This window comes from Triticum urartu, chromosome 7A (assembly GCF_056163025.1).
Source record: "Triticum urartu cultivar PI428250 chromosome 7A, HENAU_Tu73, whole genome shotgun sequence".
In the NCBI taxonomy this organism is placed as follows: Eukaryota; Viridiplantae; Streptophyta; class Magnoliopsida; order Poales; family Poaceae; genus Triticum; species Triticum urartu.
This window is the reverse complement of record NC_141879.1, coordinates 85,522,325-85,542,310: the sequence shown is the minus strand read 5'-3', so window position 1 is coordinate 85,542,310 and position 19,986 is coordinate 85,522,325. Positions and strand designations below refer to the sequence as shown.

General features: G+C 42.4%; 1 protein-coding gene across 1 annotated transcript; it reads right to left on the bottom strand.

Moving 5' to 3' along the window:
* Window positions 1-13,094: 13,094 nt before the first annotated feature.
* On the bottom strand, window positions 13,095-19,682 carry LOC125520146 (putative sugar phosphate/phosphate translocator At1g06470). Its single transcript, XM_048684979.2, has 12 exons — window positions 18,924-19,682; window positions 18,625-18,794; window positions 18,455-18,540; window positions 18,301-18,350; window positions 17,679-17,746; window positions 16,860-16,960; window positions 16,705-16,717; window positions 15,940-16,124; window positions 15,767-15,853; window positions 15,119-15,213; window positions 14,369-14,532; window positions 13,095-13,585 (listed from the first exon to the last, which is right to left on the bottom strand). Exons 1-11 carry the CDS (start codon window positions 19,232-19,234, stop codon window positions 14,403-14,405), a joined length of 1,296 nt encoding a protein of 431 aa, XP_048540936.1. The 5' UTR covers window positions 19,235-19,682; the 3' UTR covers window positions 13,095-13,585; window positions 14,369-14,402.
* Between the last annotated feature and the right edge of the window lie 304 nt (window positions 19,683-19,986).

Here is a 19,986-nt window from a genome sequence, read left to right as displayed (position 1 = left end):
GGGCTAACACAATCTTGAAAGAAATATCAATAAGAAGCAAATTAGAAAAGGCCCATAAGAAAATAGTGAGGACCCTTCCTCGGATAAGACCGGTAAAACCTACAACACCGAAAACATCATAGAAGACGCATGCGAACTCCGTTTTCGATGAAACCAAGTTTGTTGGAAAGCTAGCGACAAGGGCTAACACAATGTTGAAAGAAATAACAATAAGAAGCAAATTAGAAAAGGCCCATAAGAAAATGGTGAGGACCCTTCCTCGGATAAGACCGGTAAAACCTACAACACCGAAAACATCATAGAAGACGCATGCGAACTCCGTTTTCGATGAACTCAAGCTTGTCATCAAGATGACCATAAGCTCTAAGACTCACAAAGAGAACCAAACAAGAACCAAGAAACATGATGCAAGGATGCAATGGTTTGAGCTCTCGACGAACGATACGATCAAGCTACTCACTTGAGAGCCCCCCTTGATAGTACGACTATCGATCCTATAACCCGGTCTCCCAACTACCACCATGAGACCGGTAAAATAGAAAACCTATCAAGGGCAAACCTTTGCCTTGCACATGATCCACTTAAGTTAGATGATGACGATCTTGTCCTCCTCAAGATGGACCACCTTTCTTGATTGCGTTGGGTCGATGAAGACTAGATGATTGCTCCCCCATACTCCACTATGGGTGAGCCACTCTTCGGCACATCTTCACAAGTCCATTAACACCACAATGGATGGAAAGCTTCAAGCACTTGATCTCTTCGTGATTCTCCACTTGAAATTGCACACGGCAATCTTGATGACGATCACCACTTGATGTCATCCTCCCCATGGGTTGTATGATATCATCCTCTTGACGCAAGCCCATGGACACGTACCTAACCCCACATAGACTCTCACATAGACCATGGGTTAGTACACAAAAGTGCAATGGACAATGCTTACCATACCATGGGATCACTTGATCTCTCTCGGTACATCTTCTACTCTTTGTGAGTTGATCAACTTGATTCACTCTTGACTTAGTCTTGATCAACCTTGAATCTTTCCAACTCTCTTCGTTTAGATGATGTCTTGAAGGTAAACATGAATGATCACACAATCTTCTTCTTCAAGACATGCTTGCAATAAGCTCAACTCTCAAATGACCAATCTTTGGATAATTCCTTGGATAGCACCTTGGTCGACACAAACTCTCCTTGAAACCAACACATGTACTCCAAGAAAAGCCTATGGACAAAACCTTCAAATATAACTCAAGGAAACCATTATTCCATAAAGATTGTCATCAATTACCAAAACCAAACATGGGGGCACCGCATGTTCTTTCAATCTCCCCCATTTTGGTAATTGATGACAATCACTTTCACGAGAGTTTATACAAGGAATTATGCATCACCAAGCGATGAAACAACCAATAATGCATGTGTATGAGATGCAAATGCTTAGGAATAAAACCAAAGCAAGGAGAGAACTCTGAAGACTTCTCCACAAAACTCTCTGAAACTTCTCCCCCATTGGCATCGATTGCCAAAATGGGCGAAAAGCATAGAAGGCCAATATAAATTGTGTTCCTCCATAAATTGTGTATTTCTCAACAAGAGAGTGGAATGCAATACACATATCCAACGGTAATACTTGGAGGAAGACCAACTATATTGAGGCACCAAGATTGCTAAAGGAATGATATGCCACAAGGACATAACAAAGAGAGAAACAAGCAATCAAGCAATCAAAAGATACCAATTGAAGCAAGCTATCAAAAGATATCAATTGAACCAACTAGGCCAAAGATCCTACGAGCTACATGAATAAAAGATATTATGATAAGAGCAAAGGAGTGTTCTAAAGAAACTAGAGAAACTCCCCATGATTTGTGCACACATAAGAATTTTTGTATTTGGATACAAAGTGCACAAAATAGGATCATGGCTCCCCCAAAATCAATAGAAACTTACAACAAGTGCAAGTGAGCATATAGGAAACTAAGCCTAGTACATGTAACAAACACATGGTTGAGCAATAAGTGAAAAAGGCAACTTAAGAATGGGCTCAACCAAAATGATGTGTGTGAGTCAAGGCAATGCACTTGAGAAGACTAATGTACGGATGAGCATTAAGCATCAATAAAGTCTTGAAAGAATGAGGCAACACAGTGCAAGGCCTATCATTCCCACACACAACAAGCAAATGGGTTCACAAGCTTACTAATAAGCATATAGAGAACCTATGCTTGTGACAACCCGCGGTGAAGATAGAAGATGAAAGGCGCGTCAAGACGAGGGATGGCAATTAAGATGGCAAAAACCTTGTAAAGAAAAGCATGAGGAAAATAATGTTCACCACACAAGAGCGCATCAAGATGCAACGATAGAAGACACACACTCAAGGCAAAAGCTTTCACGGAGCCACCAAAGAAATAACATAAGAAAGACAAGGTGGACGTGAAAGAAAGGATATCATCTAGAGATGTAATTTCTCTCAAGTGTATATGGTTCTAGGTAGACTAGATCATGATGATATATATCTACAAAGAAGGATGTACACCCGAAATAGTGACAACACGAAGGAACAAGATATCCAAAAGGAAGTCATACATATACCAATAAGATATTTGCTTGGAAGCATAGCACATGGCTACATATGGTCTTATAGTATATAAATGAATTCCTACCACACACACATCAAAGACATCACAACTAGCAACAAGACATCATTGTTGGGATGCTTTGAGAAAGGAAACAAGTATCACAAGAAAGAATGGATAACATGCCATGATACAACCTACACAAGGTTGATGCAAGAAATGTGTGCATGAAGTACATGAAGATACTTGTTACCGAGATAACATTGGAAGGATGTAGTAGATACCAATTGAAGGTACAAAGTAGTTCATTGATCATCCTAGCTTGACTCCAATAAGCACATGGTGACAACACCTTCCTTGTGAGTGAGCCGAGCATCCAATGCATCTCCACTTGTTCCTAGAACAATAACACAAACAAAATGGTACCCAAACTCATTGGGACCATAGAGTTAGAGAACCAACAACACATAGGACAAACTCCACATAAATATGTGCATATAGATATGAAAATGAATTTCATGCACATCTCATCCAATTTGAGACTTGGTGGAGTTCCCCTTATATATTGGGTCAAAGAAAGAAAACATGCCAAATAAACTACAAGAATTAAATATGCATGCTCAAGACTTTCAAAAACTGAGACCAAAAGACAAAGAAATACCAAGCGAAGAAAAGATACCAAATGAATAAATCATCACTTGGAGGATATCCATAAAAGATACATCAAGGAATGAGATATCCATTGATACACTCAAAAAGAAAGATGTCAAACTCCCAAAAGAGAGAATGGTTCCAAACAAACCAAGCCCTCTACAAAGTTTCATGATGGCACAAAGCACCAAAAAGAAACGGCTTGCCTTCCACAAACGCACACTTGATAAGGATCACAAAATGAGTGTTTTATAGAGAATAGGATAGCTCCCCCAAGACTAGTGCATTATAGAGAATTTGCACTTGAATACAAAATGCACGAGGTGGGATCACCACTTTCACTATATCTAGAAAACACTAGACAAGGTCAAGAAATTAACAAGATCCACAAGTGGTATGGAATACAATGGGAGTTGACACAATCCTAGGCAAGAGATAAAGCAAATAAAAGCAAAGGCCAATGTAAAGATGATCAATAATTTCTACCACACATAGGTGAGTACCAATTGTCAAAAGACAAGAAGTATTTGGAAATAATTCCCGGTGGTAGATAACAAGGATATCCGACATCATCTTCACACCAAACAAAAAGCAAATTGCAACTTGTAGAGCTAACATGCCACCTAGGAACAAGATAATTTACAATATCAATTCTAGGTGACAATATCTCAAATGTACACATTTTCTAGGCTAGTAATATACACATAGCATATTACTCCCCCATAATGTGATACCAATTAAAGATAAACAAGAGGCAAAATAATGATCCAACACGAGATAATTAATGGAAAATATAGAATTTGAATTTCTCATGAGAAGACATACCACATAGCGACTAGATAATCTTGAAATATCAATACTAGATGGTATTACTCATGTACACACATATATAGGATTGTGAGGTGCACAAAGAACATCACTCCCCCATAATGGGATATTCCATTAATCTCTCACAAGAGCCAACTAAGAAAAGAACAAGATGCAAAAGGCTCAATGCATGACACACACGTACATGATGTGCAAACCAACACACACATACTTGATTGCACAAGATAATCAAGTTGGAAGCACAACATATACAAACACATGCAAGGAACAAAACCAAACATGCAAAGGGGTAAGTAACTATCGATGTAAACACTTTAAGCACGAGTTACCGCATGGAGAAACATTGGATATAAGATAGAAACTTGATAATTCGAATAACTTGGCTTGAGACAATTAGAATGATGAAGTCCCCTTAATTCTTCATAAAGTAGCCAAGTCTCCAGTGCCCTCCAACAACACCTATTGATCAAGTTTGAGCTTATTGGTCCCCAACCAAGTTGGGTCCTAAGAGGTTAGTCAAAATAGGCTTGGCTACCCAAATGGTTCTCTTCTTGACACCACTTTGAGTACCAACAACTTTGGCAAACACATTGCCAACCTTATCCTTCCCAAGAGAATAGATATCATCAATAATATTTGGGTTGAATAAGTTACCACTAGTGCATGAAGAGGCGAGGTGACCTTTCTCACGACATAAGTAGCAACGTCTACTCTTCACTTTCTTCTCACTTGATTTCTCAACTTGAGAAGCATTATCTTGAGGATTCTTGGGAAGAGGACTTTCTTCAACTTGTGGTTGAGCATGAGATCGAACTTGTGGACGCTTCCCTTGTTGCTTGTCACTAATGGCCTTCTTCCTCAATGGGCAAGATCTAACATGATGCCCTTCTACTTTGCACTTGAAGCAAACAATCTTGGCCGAATTCTTGACTTGCTCTTGGCCCTTTTTTTTGTTCACTTTGGACTTCTTCTTCTTGTTGGAGTTGAATCCAAGTCCACCTTTGTCATTGGGGGATTTTTGCACACTCAAGATATTGTTGAGTGTGAATTTTCCTTCATGACTCTTTTCCAAGTCTTTCTTCAAAGAAGTGACTTGGGCCTTGAGCTCTTTGATTTTCTCTGCATGGTTAGTCTCAACACAAGTACTAGAGGAAGTATAAGCTTCATCGTTAGAGCAACAAGGCAAGGAAAGCAATTCATCATAAGATGTACCAATGGTATGCATGGATGAATCACGAGGACTAGCACAAGGCAATATAGCATTTTGACCAAAAGTAGTGCTAGTATCCACATGAGGCTCACTAGATGTTACCTTAGCAAGCATGGCCTCATGAGCTATCTTTAGCACATTATGGGATACTAGAAGATCATCATGAGAGCTTGTGAGGTTTACATGATTTTCTTCCAACATCCCATAATTGCTAGATAGCAACTCAAGTTGAGCCCTTAGCTCAACATTCTCCTTTAATATGGATGCTTCACAAGAGATAGAGTTAGTAGCACAAGCATCATCATTAACAACAAGAGGAGAAGACAACTTGGCAAGCTCTTTTGAATACGAAGCTTTAAGTTGAGCATGAGACTCGCTGAGTTTGATGAGCTCACTCTTAATGACCCTTGAGCCATTTTCGAGGTGCTCAAAGTCCTCAAGGAGTTTAGCATGCACAACTTCAAGCTCCTCATTTTTAGTTTCAAAATCATTGGCCACCTCAAGAGCTCTATCACGAGATTCCCTCACTCTAGATAATTCTAGAGCAAAAGTCTCCTCAAGAGATTCCTTGGTGGTTTATTCAAGTTCAAGAGCTTGAGAGAGGTCCGCAATCTCATTAGCGTAATCACGCTCATGACCTTCCATTTTCTCAATGGTGACCTCATGCTCCTCTAGATGAGATTCCAACTCCTGAATGTATTTCTTGCCTTCAATGGCAAGAGACATGATTTCCATGAAGTTGGAACGGGCAAGTTTATTTTTGTGAAGAGCTTTAAAAATCATTTCCCCCTTAGTTTTTAAGGAGGCAACATTATCATTCTCTTCATCATAATCAACATCATCATCACTCTTGCCATCATCACAAGATATATTGGGAATCAAAGTGGGAGATACCTTTGAAGACTTGGCCATAAGGCAAAATGCAATAGATGATGATGAAGGATCCGTTGAAGCACCATTCAAGACCACATCTTGTTCCATGGGGTGTTGGGTTTCCTATACATTGTTAGCACAACAATTCGAGGACATATATGCATTTTTATCATGGCAACAAGACATAGTAAACATATCATCATGGGATTTAGTCAAGCAATTTCTACATGATATGCAAGGACTATCAACACAAGAATGTGAAACATTTGGAGTGCTCGAAGTGTTAAATCCCAAAGAAGGAGCATTGCAATAAGATAGTGATGAAGGATCATCCACAATAAACATACTATCATCATTGCAATGACCAACACAACTCACCATATCATTACCTTGTGGCAAGCCACATGTAGGTGAAGTAGAAGAAGTTGAGAAGACTATACGGCCGGATGTGGAGGGAGAACAGTCATCCCCACAAAACTTGGACACGCCATATTTACCTTGAAGCTTTGTCCACAACTCATGAGCATCCCGGAACGGCATGAGTTGAAATATAACTACATTGCTCAAAGCATTGAAAAGCACATTAGAAGCTTGAGCATTGAGATAAGAGTTTTTCTCATCCTCTAAAAATAATCTTTGAGAATCCTTTGGAGGAGAAAAACCCATATCTACAATTCGCTCTAAATTTGGGTCCATGACCCTAAAGAGATTAAGCATGCGAAACAAAGAGAGACATCAAAATTTGTGCCATCGAAACTAAGAGTGTGAGAGAATCCTAATCCCCTAGTCGACATCTTTACTCTCTAGGCGGTTAAGCCTAACAAAGAGAGACGAGGCTCTGATACCAATTGAAAGATCGTGGATGTCGCCTAGAGGGGGGTGAATAGGCGATTTAAAATAATTACGGTTTAGACTTGAACAAATGCAGAATAAACCTAGCGGTTAATTTGTCAAGCACAAAACCTACAACAACTAGGCTCACCTATGTGCACCAACAACTTATGCTAAGCAAGATAGACTACTAGGTGATAGCAAGATATATGATAAGAAACAATATGGCTATCACAAAGTAAAGTGCATAAGTAAAGAGCTCGGGTAAGAGATAACCGAGGCACGTGGAGACGACGATGTATCCCGAAGTTCACACCCTTGCGGATGCTAATCTCCGTTTGGAGCGGTGTGGAGGCACAATGCTCCCCAAGAAGCCACTAGGGCCACCGTAATCTCCTCACGCCCTCGCACAATGCAAGATGCCGTGATTCCACTAAGGGACCCTTGAGGGCGGTCACCGAACCCGTACACTTTGGCAACCCTTGGGGACGGTCACCGGTACCCGTCAAATTGCTCGGGGCAATCTCCACAACCTAATTGGAGACCCCGACGCTTGCCCGGAGCTTTACACCACAATGATTGAGCTCCGAACACCACCAACCGTCTAGGGCGCCAAGGCACCCAAGAGGAACAAGCTCTAGGGTGCCCAAACACCCAAGAGTAATAAGCTTCTCAAACTTCACTTCCACGTATCACCGTGGAGAACTCAAACCGATGCACCAAATGCAATGGCAAGGGCACACGGAGTGCCCAAGTCCTTCTCTCTCAAATCCCACCGAAGCAACTAATGCTAGGGAGGAAAATGAGAGGAAGAACAAGAAGGAGAACACCAAGAACTCCAAGATCTAGATCCAAGGGGTTCCCCTCACAAGGAGGAGAAAGTGATTGGTGGAAACATGGATCTAGATCTCCTCTCTCTTTTCCCTCAAGAACTAGCAAGAATCATTGGAGGGATTGAGAGTTAGCAAGCTCGAAGAAGGTCAACAATGGGGGAAGAACACGAGCTAAAAGTATTAGGTTCATTAGGGAAGAAGACCCCCTTTTATATGTGGGGAAAATCCAACAGTTATGCTCACAGCCCGCACAGAGCGGTACTACCGCTCCAAGGAGCGGTACTACCGCTAGGGCGGAAGTACCCCTTTGAAAAACAACAGCGAGGAGGCAAAAGGCCAGAAGAACCGCCGAAGCGGTACTACCCCTCGTCCTCACGGTACTACCGCTCGACCTCACGGTACTACCGCAAATGGTAGCGGTACTACTGCTTGCGAGCGGTACTAAAAAAATACATCCGGACCTACCACCGCAAGACTTGGGACGAGTTTTTGGTCCGGAGCGGTACTACCGCTGTAGGAGCCGCGGTAGTACTGCTCTGGAGCGGTAGTAAAAATTACATCCGCTCCAATTCGCGGTAGTACCGTTGCAGCCTTTTCAGAACACCAAAACTGCCACAACTTTTGCAAACGGACTCCGAATTCGATGAAACCAAGTTTGTTGGAAAGCTAGCGACAAGGGCTAAGACAAAGGCCCATAAGAAAATGGTGAGGACCCTTCCTCGGATAAGACCAGTAAAACCTACAACACCGAAAACATCATAGAAGACGCATGCGAACTCCGTTTTCGATGAAACCAAGTTTGTTGGAAAGCTAGCGACAAGGGCTAACACAATGTTGAAAGAAATAACAATAAGAAGAAAACTAGAAAAGGCCCATAAGAAAATGGTGAGGACCCTTCCTCGGATAAGACCGGTAAAACCTACAACATCGAAAACATCATAGAAGACACATGCGAACTACGTTTTTGATGAACTCAAGCTTGTCATCAAGATGACCATAAGCTCTAAGACTCACAAAGAGAACCAAACAAGAACCAAGAAACATGATGCAAGGATGCAATGGTTTGAGCTCTCGACGAACGATACGATCAAGCTACTCACTTGAGAGCCCCCCTTGATAGTACGGCCATCAATCCTATAACCCGGTCTCCCAACTACCACCATGAGACCGGTAAAATAGAAAACCTATCAAGGGAAAACCTTTGCCTTGCACATGATCCACTTAAGTTAGATGATGACGATCTTGTCCTCCTCAAGATGGACCACCTTTCTTGATTGCGTTGGGTCAATGAAGACTAGATGATTGCTCCCCCATACTCCACTATGGGTGAGCCACTCTTTGGCACATCTTCACAAGTCCATTGACACCACAATGGATGGAAAGCTTCAAGCACTTGATCTCTTCGTGATTCTTCACTTGAAATTGCACACGGCAATCTTGATGACGATCACCACTTGATGTCATCCTCCCCATGGGTTGTATGATATCATCCTCTCAAGCCCATGGACACGTACCTAACCCCACATAGACTCTCACATAGACCATGGGTTAGTACACAAAAGTGCAATGGACAATGCTTACCATACCATGGGATCACTTGATCCCTCTCGGTACATCTTCTACTCTTTGTGAGTTGATCAACTTGATTCACTCTTGACTTAGTCTTGATCAACCTTGAATCTTTCCAACTCTCTTCGTTTGGATGATGTCTTGAAGGTAAACATGAATGATCACACAATCTTCTTCTTCAAGACATGCTTGCAATAAGCTCAACTCTCAAATGACCAATCTTTGGATAATTCCTTGAATAGCACCTTGGTCGACACAAACTCTCCTTGAAACCAACACATGTACTCTAAGAAAAGCCTATGGACAAAACCTTCAAATATAATTCAAGGAAACCATTAGTCCATAGAGATTGTCATTAATTACCAAAACCAAACATGGGGGCACCGCATGTTCTTTCAACTTGCCTCATACCAACTTTTGTCAGTTCCCATAAACTTCTTCCCCTAAATCCTTTTTTTATTTTAAATAAAACAAAAAATAGATAATGGCTAGGACCTGCCAGCCCATGACACACGTGAAGGTGGGTGGTGCAATTGCTGTCGGCGAGGGGCGGCACAAGGCTGCATGGCGGCACGAGCACGGGACGGCCGTCGGCGAGGCGTGGTGCGGGCAGCACCGTAGGTGTGGCGCTAGGCGGCGGCGTGAGTGCAGGATGGCTTCTGGTGAGGGGCAGTGCAGGCAGCGTCGCGGTCGTGGTGCCGCCGCCGTGTTCCGATGGGGCGGGCAGTGAAGTTTTAGACGATTACTAGCCCGCCAAAACTTTATGGGAAGATGGTCTTCCATAAACCAACGGGAAGAAAAGGGCCAATTCTAAGGGATTCTTTAAAGTTATGGCCACTTTATGGGACTGTTTGAGAGACTTTTTGCCTCAAGTTTTCATAAATGGTGGTTAATTAGAGATAGGGGAGCTGTTGAAGATGCTCTTATATATACTCGCGGGCATATGTATCCATCCTCCACGCCACATGCCACTAGCGGCCGCTCCGGATCCTTCGCTAGCCAATCACACATCCACGTCTCCAGAAAAATGTGTTGATCAGTCTTCAAACGTGAGGAGTATTAATTGTAGTTAAACAAGATGGTAAAGCACGCTCTGCCACGCCCGCTACAGTTGTGTTTGGCAACCAGGCATTCATCTGTTCTGAGCTTGATCCACTGTCGAAGACAAAGGAAAACACCAAGCAAATTTGCCTCACAACCACCAACAAACTCACCTGGAAAGAAAATAATGTTCAGAAAAGAACAACCAGAAGAAAAATTCACCCACACCTCACCCAGCCATCTCATATGCTTTGTTTTATAATGTATTTTGGTCTGTTGCTTTGTCTTACATCATCCTTATTTAATAACATGATGGTTGTGTGTATCCTAGGATGTCTCTATTCCTATAAAAAACTCAGTTGGTGATGATGGTGTGTCTGTCATCCGTCATTTCTGACCATTAGATCTGCATCTAACGACTGTGAGGTAAATTGTGCCTTTTTGCAACATGACCCCATTTCTCTACTCCAATTTGCAGAAAACCCCTTAGTATCCTGAAATCAACGACATCCCTCCTTCACCTCATCAAAACAGTCACGAGGACTATATTTTGAGTGAAACCTAATATGGATACATTTTTAGAAATATTATTCATCACCCAGGATGCAGAATAAATTATTCCTGACCTGAAGTAATCTTACGATCGTTCGATAAATTACACTTGGTATACAAATACTTACACTTATATTGCTTCATTACATAAAATTTGGCATAAGAAAACAGAAATATAGGTCATAAGACCGAAAATTGCATTTTATGTATACTATACACTGTGTTTTAATGTTCGTAACATTATGTAACATAAAAATATTTTTTACGATGATTATATTTTTTTTTACTTTCTCTTTTTACGCATGAAATAAGACAAAATTTATGAAACGTAAAAATACAGAGCATTGATGCTAAAATAGAGAGGGGTGAAGAATAACTACCAAAATTACAGTGTTTTTCTTTATGTTTGTGAAAATATATTATTCTACTTTGGATCTGTTGCAACGCATGGGCACATTGCTAGTAGAGGCCAAAAGGTACATCATTCTTCCTTGAAAAGAAAAATAAACTCAAACACCAACCACTCACTCTTCGAACAAACACACACCTTGGGCCAGTCTGCAAACACAGAACTGCAAAATGAATTCCAAATGCAGACACAAATTTCCCAGACCCAAATCAATGAACATCGAAATGTTTTTCTGCCGATGAACAACAGCAGCAAAACAAAACGGTTGCTTCCCTGGCCCCTCACATGAATGAATTTTTAGCTTACCAGTGAACACTAAAATGTTTTTCAGAGAGAGAGGGAGAGAGACGTGTTGACAAAATAAATTCATGGAGTACATTATACATATGCATTTTGTGATACATTCATGACATAACCAGGCCCCCATCAGTCGTCCCACCGAGGGTGTTGAGTCTAGGTCCGTTCATGGAGGGAAGGGACGGCAGGAGATGGACCCCGTGGGGTTCGGCAAATTGATCGAGCGAGGTGGGCATACAGAAGAAGAGGCGCGTCGGCTCTCGACGTTGGTAGACACAGTGAAGGCATCAGCCAGTGGCGGCTGCGGGATGAGAAGAGGAGAAACGACCGGATGGGCTAGCGTTGGCAAGAGAGAGAAGATAAGATTTCCACCGTGGTTGTTTCGTTTCAGCCTCGCTGTATCACAGGCCAAGTCTAGGGTGGGATTCGTTCGCAGTCACATGATAGATGGACTCGCAGTCAACAAACTCCAAGTTCAGACAAACCCGATTGTTCCCGTCGAGTGGAGATGGCCTGAGCGTGCGGGTCTTTAGCCCCGCATAAACCTGGAGGGGATGCTTGATTCTCATTGTGTGTCATACTACGAGCTAGCTTCACTGGAAATTTTATTATTACTAGTTTGTAGCATCATATGGTCGTACTCCTAATTGTCTAGGTACTTACTTGTGGACTTGTAGCAATGATTTAGTTACCTCGACCTCTTGATTGTATGAGAATTGTTTTCTTTAGTTGAAACTGATTGTATAAGAATTGTTGGTGAGCAAGAAAAAAAAATCCACCCCTCCCGCCGTCGTCGCCCCCACGTCAACACATTGGTTCGTGAATATATACTGACCAATTCTTTCAACCCAAATGATAAGTGTCACACGTGTGACACGAAGCACTCCGATTCTGACGTTTTTTACAACTAAAGTTGCCATCCAAAAAGAAAAAACCAACCCAAAGAAAATTGAAACTTGTCATTTGAAAAGAAAGTTGTCATGCTTGACAATTAAAGTTGCCATCCTCACATCACTGAGCTTGTCATAAAAAACGTTCGAAGTTGCCATGTGTTCATGTCACACGTGTAGCATTTATCAGAGTCCTCCTTTCAATAATGTACGAATACTTGTCCTCATTTGTTACAAACGAACTGATTCAATTGTTAATTGCGTACCGTATAGGAAGGTGCTTAACTACAACAACTCATCTCATCTCTGTAAACGCACCATCAAAATTTCATTGAAGAATAGTCAAGCGATCTGGTAGGTTTACAAGTTTTGTTGTGGTTTCGAGCATACAATTTTAACAGTGGCTGTCTCTGCTGTAGAAACCGAATGACTGGAACAGTTCCCCTTTAACTTCCATCAACAAGACAACAAGAGCTATGGAATACTAGTGTTAAAGCACAAACTGCAGGGGTGCAAGATACATTAGAGAAGAACAATCCTTTTTTCACTCACAGTTTTACAGATTACAAATAATCAGAGGCTGTCCCTAAGCTTTCAAGGGAGCAGCACATGTGGGGTATGTGTGGTCACTCTTACAGTTTGATCTACACAGCGGATGATTTATGCCTAGGCACCAAAAATGTGGAGGTTTTATAATGAATATGTGCATGTTCGCGCTCACACGAAGAGAAAGGAAAAACAAGCTAATATCAGTCGGTTTTAAGTAACTTCCATTATGAACAAGCAGGCCGATTTGTACCACCTGCCGATCCTCTCAAAGTGTTCCAGTGAAGTTAGCGCATAGTATGATATACTGCAATCCAGGTGGCCATTCAGTCAATCAAGCATTCAACCTCAATGTGAGATGGATTAAGCTCACACAGATTGCTTGTGTGTTTGTATGTCTCTGTAGAAAACCTCCATGAGTATTATTTCAACAGGCAGCCATCAATGGTCTAAAGGCATCAACAATCCTGCCAAAATCAGATTGATTAAGTCGTCAGTGCATTTGTTACGGGAACGGCACAAAAATGCGAAGTGCAAGAGCAAGAGCTGAATAATCTTAGCAAACATTATTGCGATATGTCAGGAATTATACTGAAGTCACATTAAAAGCCTAGCTGCAGCAATTCTTGACACAGAAATGACTGTCAGATTCTTCTGCAAGTCCGAGTATTTGATCAAAAAAATTCTTCATAAAACTTCGTCATACAACACAGAAGCGGGTCAATTTTTCATGCTCTGGCATTCATCTTCTTCTTGCTGTTGACACTCATCATTTAGTTACTAGCACAGACTACATCATAATATGGGCATTTTAGGACCTGTTCGGATCCTCTTTGGTCCACAACTGCGGCTCCCGGAGCGGAAGGAACGCCAGCACAATTTCAGGGAGTGGCTCAAACCGAGCTCCTCATTTCCTCTACAGCGCGGAGCGGAGTTTTGAGATTTGAGAGGTTCCGAACAGGGTCTTAAATACCAAAAAAAGTCCCCCTTCCCCTCTTCCACCTTTCAGTTTCATCATTTCAAGACTTGCAAAAGTAGGAGGTTGAACAGTTTATGCATTGATGACTAGTACAAAAAAGAATCTATGGAATAGTCATTATGTTTACGTAATTACTGTTACTTGGACACTGATGAGACAAAATGGACTAGTCACTTCAGTGGCTTATAAACACGGATGGCATCTGTGTGCCTAAGTCTGCTCAATAATGCAAGTAGTTCTTGTTTTATAAGATATGCAAAGGGAACCTTACCAAGTGGCAGTTAAAATGTTGCCACATTCCAAAATTATGTATCTTCATCCAGAAACCCATCCTCATCTTCCAGGTCATCTAGAATAATGTATTTGGCATCCCCACTAAATGAAGGTGAATCGACTCCATCCTCATTTATCTGACCCTTCTTGAATTTCTCATACCTGTCATCAGCCATAAATATTATGAAACCAAGAAAAGATGAACAATGTAGTAAGCCACATATCCTTGGTCCATCCACCGCAATATCAAGAAAGTAATCATTTTGAAGATGAATGTGAACTTGAACCTCAACTATTGGCATGGGCTAAACAATGGAAAATGTTTTCGTAAATATCTATATCCATGCATGTGTGCACACAAGTATTTATGTTGAGTCAAAGACTGACAATTTGTGGAGCACAGTATGATTCGTTAAATAAACTGTTAGGCAGCACTGTAGAAGATGATGGTCTAGGCAGGCAGAACAAAAATGTGGGACCAATACTATTCAACAAGTCAAAACAAATGAACTTTGAGTCCGAATTATTTCAGTATTCATGTCTCCGAGCTAAGCTGTTCTGAATGATAACATGATTAATCCTAAACAAACATCATAAGAGACATCTAACAATACTTATTTACTTCTGAGATAAATAGGTATTGTAACATTGACCAAATGGCAATGGTTCAGCTTGCCTCAGCTCAGTTGCATTCCCAAGAAGAATATGTAAGCTTGTAACAAAGTCTTTAATATCAAGAGTCACTTACTTGTACCAGTTGAATAAACTAACACCAACCATAGTAGTGGTAAGACCAACCCCTTTCAACCAAGTAAATTCATCATGGAAATAAAATACTGCAACCTGAAACAACGAGGTAAAATTTCCTTCATAAGAGACATCAATTACTACAAGATTTTGGTTCTGGATCATATGGAATCTAAGAACAACATTCCCTTTTGGGCTATGATATCAAGTGCAGTATCCATCTTCATGCTAGAACCAACACTCTAGCAGAGAAGCATACACAAGAAATGCTGTTGGACTTTTGCATATGACTACTGATAGCTCGCCTCTATTAGTGTATGCCAAAAATGAATTAGCTACTGACGGGAATTTCTTCCTTTGATACTTCTTAATCTTAACTTCTGAACAAACAACAGATCAGTTCCATTTTGTGGTTCAGAATTTAGTTCTTCCTGTTCATGAGTTATCAATTGCCTAATCACTTACCTCATCCTGATTTTATTTTAAACGAGGTGGCATTCATGTTAATAATAGTGTTCGGATAAATATCAGCTAATATAGAAAGATACTACTTTGGTAGGTGTTTGCGGATTTACATTCCGACACAGATGACAGGCAAGTAAATATAAAACAATTGCTCTTTTAGGAAAGAATAGATTTCAAATATTACCAAGATGGTTACAGCTTCCTTTACTACCCCAGCTATCGTCACAGTTATAGCACTTGTTGCTGAAACAAGTATATACTCCGTTAAAACCTGCAGTTGATATAATATATCATGACAGTCAATCATCTATGATATTTCTGACAAGTTCGTTTTGTAATCAAATAAACAATCGTTACCATGAAAAAAGCCAAGCTCCCTCCGATTAGCATAAGTAAGAAACTGCGCATGACGTGCCATGGGTTATCGAAATACGTGTTCTTTCGAAAATCACTCCAAGGATCCAACAGGAGAGATAGTACCATGGTGGCTATGGCCATCACCGGAGTAACATGACTCATCAGGGTGATTGGATCTTTCAGGCCTGCCAAAGGAAGATGGGTTATTGAGCTCATGAACTCCTAGTAGCCAAATCAGGATTGCTAAGTTTACTAAATAATATTTGCCCCGTATTTATCCACGCTCTGGCCTCTAGATGAAAATCTGGAGCTAGAGCTACTAGGGAAAACGGGATGGATCAAGCAGAAACTATAACTAATACCTATGAAATAGGAGCCCAGTTCCTGATACGTCAGAACTTAAGATCAAAATCATAAAGCCCACACTTCAGATTCTATACCAAATTTAAGTTTCAATTATATCAAGTTCTTTAACTGCTGGACCATTTGATTATCTCCATGATCAGAAATGTGCAACGGCTCTAGAAAAGAGAGGATCGAGCTCTCATTCAACACCTTCAAGGCCCCAACTTTTTCAAGTCTATCTTCTCATTCAGGAGATAAAATAAAATTGCAAGAACCAAGCATATTAGCTGGAGAAAATGAGCTAAACCCAGAGCAAATGCCTTAATGATATGCATAAAAGATGCATTCAAACTATTGGGCATTAGAAGTACTGAAGGAAAAAAAAAAGAGGCATGGAAGTGCGCATGTGAAGCAACATACCATAACTATCTTTCTTGAAATATCAATATCCACATGCACATAAATAAAACAAACCGTTAGCCACAGGAAGTGTATAAGAAAAAGGGAAAACAGGAAAGATGGGAGTTTGGTGATAATTCTCAAGGCATTTGAATAACATTAGCCATTACACGTACTTGCAATAGAATCTGAGTCATGGACCAGCGGAATCCTGACATAACAGCAGCAAGCGTCACAAATATGAAGCCCCAGAAGTCAAACGCAGTTTCCCTGGCAACTGATGAAAATAATATTGTTAAATCACAAAAGGCAAGTCCAAGATGCATTCTTGAAGCATTCAAAAAGGACTACAAACTGGAGGACAACAATTGAGGTGACTTAGACAAGAAAAGCATTCAACTACAAAACTGGAATTAATATATACAACCACAGATGGTTGCTCGAAAAAATACTACCCCAGATCCTTTCTGCAGCAGCTTCAGCTCAGTACTGGATTGAAACTGCCTAGAAGAAACAATACTTTCCACCTGGCGAGACAGTCAAGTCGCTAAAATAACTGTGCTAAGCGCTCTGATATGTATAATACCCCAGAATAACTTGGTTGACCAAATGTTAAGATAAAATAAAATGATCGCCAGTGGTGAGACTAATTTCCAGAACATCCCAGTTCTCCATTCAATTGCTAGTATTGGAAACATGTACTGGCTTATCAACTATGTTTATGAGTAGTGTGTTGTTTTTTATTTGTTGGGATATTACACAGTTAGGTGAATTTCAAAAGACTTGAAAGTAGTGTACTTGGCCACTGGAAAATAATGGAAACCCTACCATACATGATGTGGCTATAAACCAAACTGGAAAAATTACAGAGATCAAAAACCACAAAAATACAAATAATGCAATCTTAGTAGTAAGCTGGCTGATACTGAAGAAACTATTTACTCAGCAGCTAGCATAATAAACCTCTATCCATTTAACAAGCTGAGACTACATACCTGTCAACAGAACCCCAATGGAAATGACAACTATGATTCCTAGAAGCTTGATGCTGGGGCTCTCCAACCTGGTAAACCAGAAGGCACCTTTTAGAGCCATATAAAATCAAACTCAGTTTGTAGATGTTAGCCCTCTAGGCTCTGGGTTGCAATTGCATAAGAAAAATAAATGGATGTTATAGAATCAAGTGGTGTGGGCATGATTATTCACCGTCCAAATTAGTAATATGTCTACTCTCTAAAGACACTGGCTTTTTAAATGCTTTACATTCGATCCAGGACTGATTCGATCAACACAGAGTTGGTCGTGCATGAACAAACTAGCAATAGCGTTGTACTGGCTTAACCCACCGATAAAACAGATCAGTTGCAGCATTGGGTTCTTCAAATTATCATCTTCAAAAGTAGGAATAATAACATAGAGTAAAGTTATGTTGCTAGTTGATGTGAATTAGTAAAAATGCATGCCCTGCTCTGCTAATATGGATAAATCAACTCCACAACTAGCTGTCAAACTGAACAAACAATAATAAATGGAGCCAGAATGAGCATCCCAGCTAAAACCGCAGCACGAGAAAGCCATGGTACAGCAGTTATCCAGTTACAAGTTTACAACACTCACCGAAATGCAAAAGCGAATAGCAAAAGGAATATTGGCGACGCCGATTTACACTGCAAAGGTGTCAGAATTCAGAAATCAAGTTAGCTGAACTCGATTCAGAATGCAATGCAATCGAAACTGTAAGTGGAGTAAATCACTTTTGCAGACGACAGACCATAGTGGCGAACGTGACCGTGATGAAGACCAGAGACGCGTTGCTCAGGTTTATGTCGAGCGCGGTTCCCAGAGCGGTTGGGACGACTGCAGAGAGGCAAGGCCAGAAGCATGAACAACCAGAATTTGCAGTGTACCGAGAGATGAATCGTGGAGCAGGAGGGTGGGCACCTCTCATGAAGTAATCCTTCCAGCTCATCTCGACGGCGCTGTCGATCCCCTTGGCCTGGAAGAGCAGGATGATCTTGGAGAGCGCGGCCTGCAGCGCGAAGTGCACAGTGTTCATCAGCAGCGGCGCCGGGAACTTGCCCAGCTTGTCCCCCAGCAGCGTCTTATTGTATCTACCCAACAAGAACAAAGGAGGCAACCAGATCAAAACCTCCAATGAATTTTCCCACAGGAGGAGCTAGAGATCCAGAGGCGGGAGGAGGAGGAGGAACAGAGAAGAAGGGGGCAAGCAGAGCACTCACAGGGTGAGGCAGGTGCTGAAGGTGTACCAGACGAGGATGTAGAACCCCGTCTTGAGCACGACCGCGGGCGCCAGGGCGGCGCGCTCCGCCCGCTCCAGCGACTCCAGCTTGGCGACGGACTCGCTGGGCCGGAGCCCCAGGCCTCCTGCCCCGGCTCCGGCGGCGCCCACGGAGGCTCCCGGCGGGTTCTCGACGTCGAACGCCTTGCGGTCCGGATCCGGGGCGTTTATGCTCCGCTGCCGGAAGTAGCCGGATCGCGGGGACACCACCTCCGCCGCGGTCACCGCGGCCAGCGTGTCCGCCTCCGGCATGCCTCCTCCTCCCCCTCCTCCTCAACCACGAACAGAGAGAGAGAGATCCCCTCCTCCTCCTCCTCCTACAACAACAACAACAATAACAAGGAGGAGCCCGCCGGCATCGCGCGCGGGGCTGGGCTGGGCGGACGGAGCGGGGCGCCGAATGCCAATGCCGCGGCGGGGCAGGGCCGCGGTAGGGATCTGGGACGGCGCGGCGCGGTGGCAGAGGCAGGGAAGTGGGCGGTGGTAGGGGAATGGGAGGGGAGAGGGACTGAGGGAGGGCACGGTGGTGGCTGCGGCTGGCCTGCTCACCTGACCTGACCTGACCCGCTGCCTGCCTGCCGGAGCGACGGTGGATTTGGCGGGTGGCGCGACGCGGGTCGGGTCTGGTCCGGCCGGCCGCTGGAGCGCGCGCGCCCGGTTGGGTTTGTTGCTGCTGCAGCCGAGACGTCGTAAAATGGAAGGGTTTTTTCCCGTTATATCGAGTGGTGGGCGCGCGCTTTGCTCCGACATCGTTTTTCAACGGCGTTGCTTTTATTTATCTACCAAGGCGTACACCGGCGGCATCATCCTTCCACTCGTTCGCACACATGCCTTTCTGCTGTCGGCGTCAAATTGGGTAAAACCTCATCAATTTGTTGCTCTTGGCCAACAATCTGGCCTTAAAATTTCACCCGATCGGCCGCCTCCGCAGCCATCGGATCTAAATGTCACGATCTCCGGGCACTGACTTCAGCGGCCTCGGACACAACTGAATTCAATTCTGA

Excerpts from the sequence above, each read along its gene's own strand:
- LOC125520146 (XM_048684979.2), bottom strand. The coding sequence starts at position 19,234 with ATGCCGGAGGCGGACACGCTGGCCGCGGTGACCGCGGCGGAGGTGGTG. Across the intron at positions 18,351-18,454 it reads CGGTCACGTTCGCCACTATG|TGTAAATCGGCGTCGCCAAT; the intron begins GTCTGTCGTCTG and ends ACACCTTTGCAG. Across the intron at positions 16,961-17,678 it reads CATTGGGGTTCTGTTGACAG|TTGCCAGGGAAACTGCGTTT; the intron begins GTATGTAGTCTC and ends TATTTTCATCAG.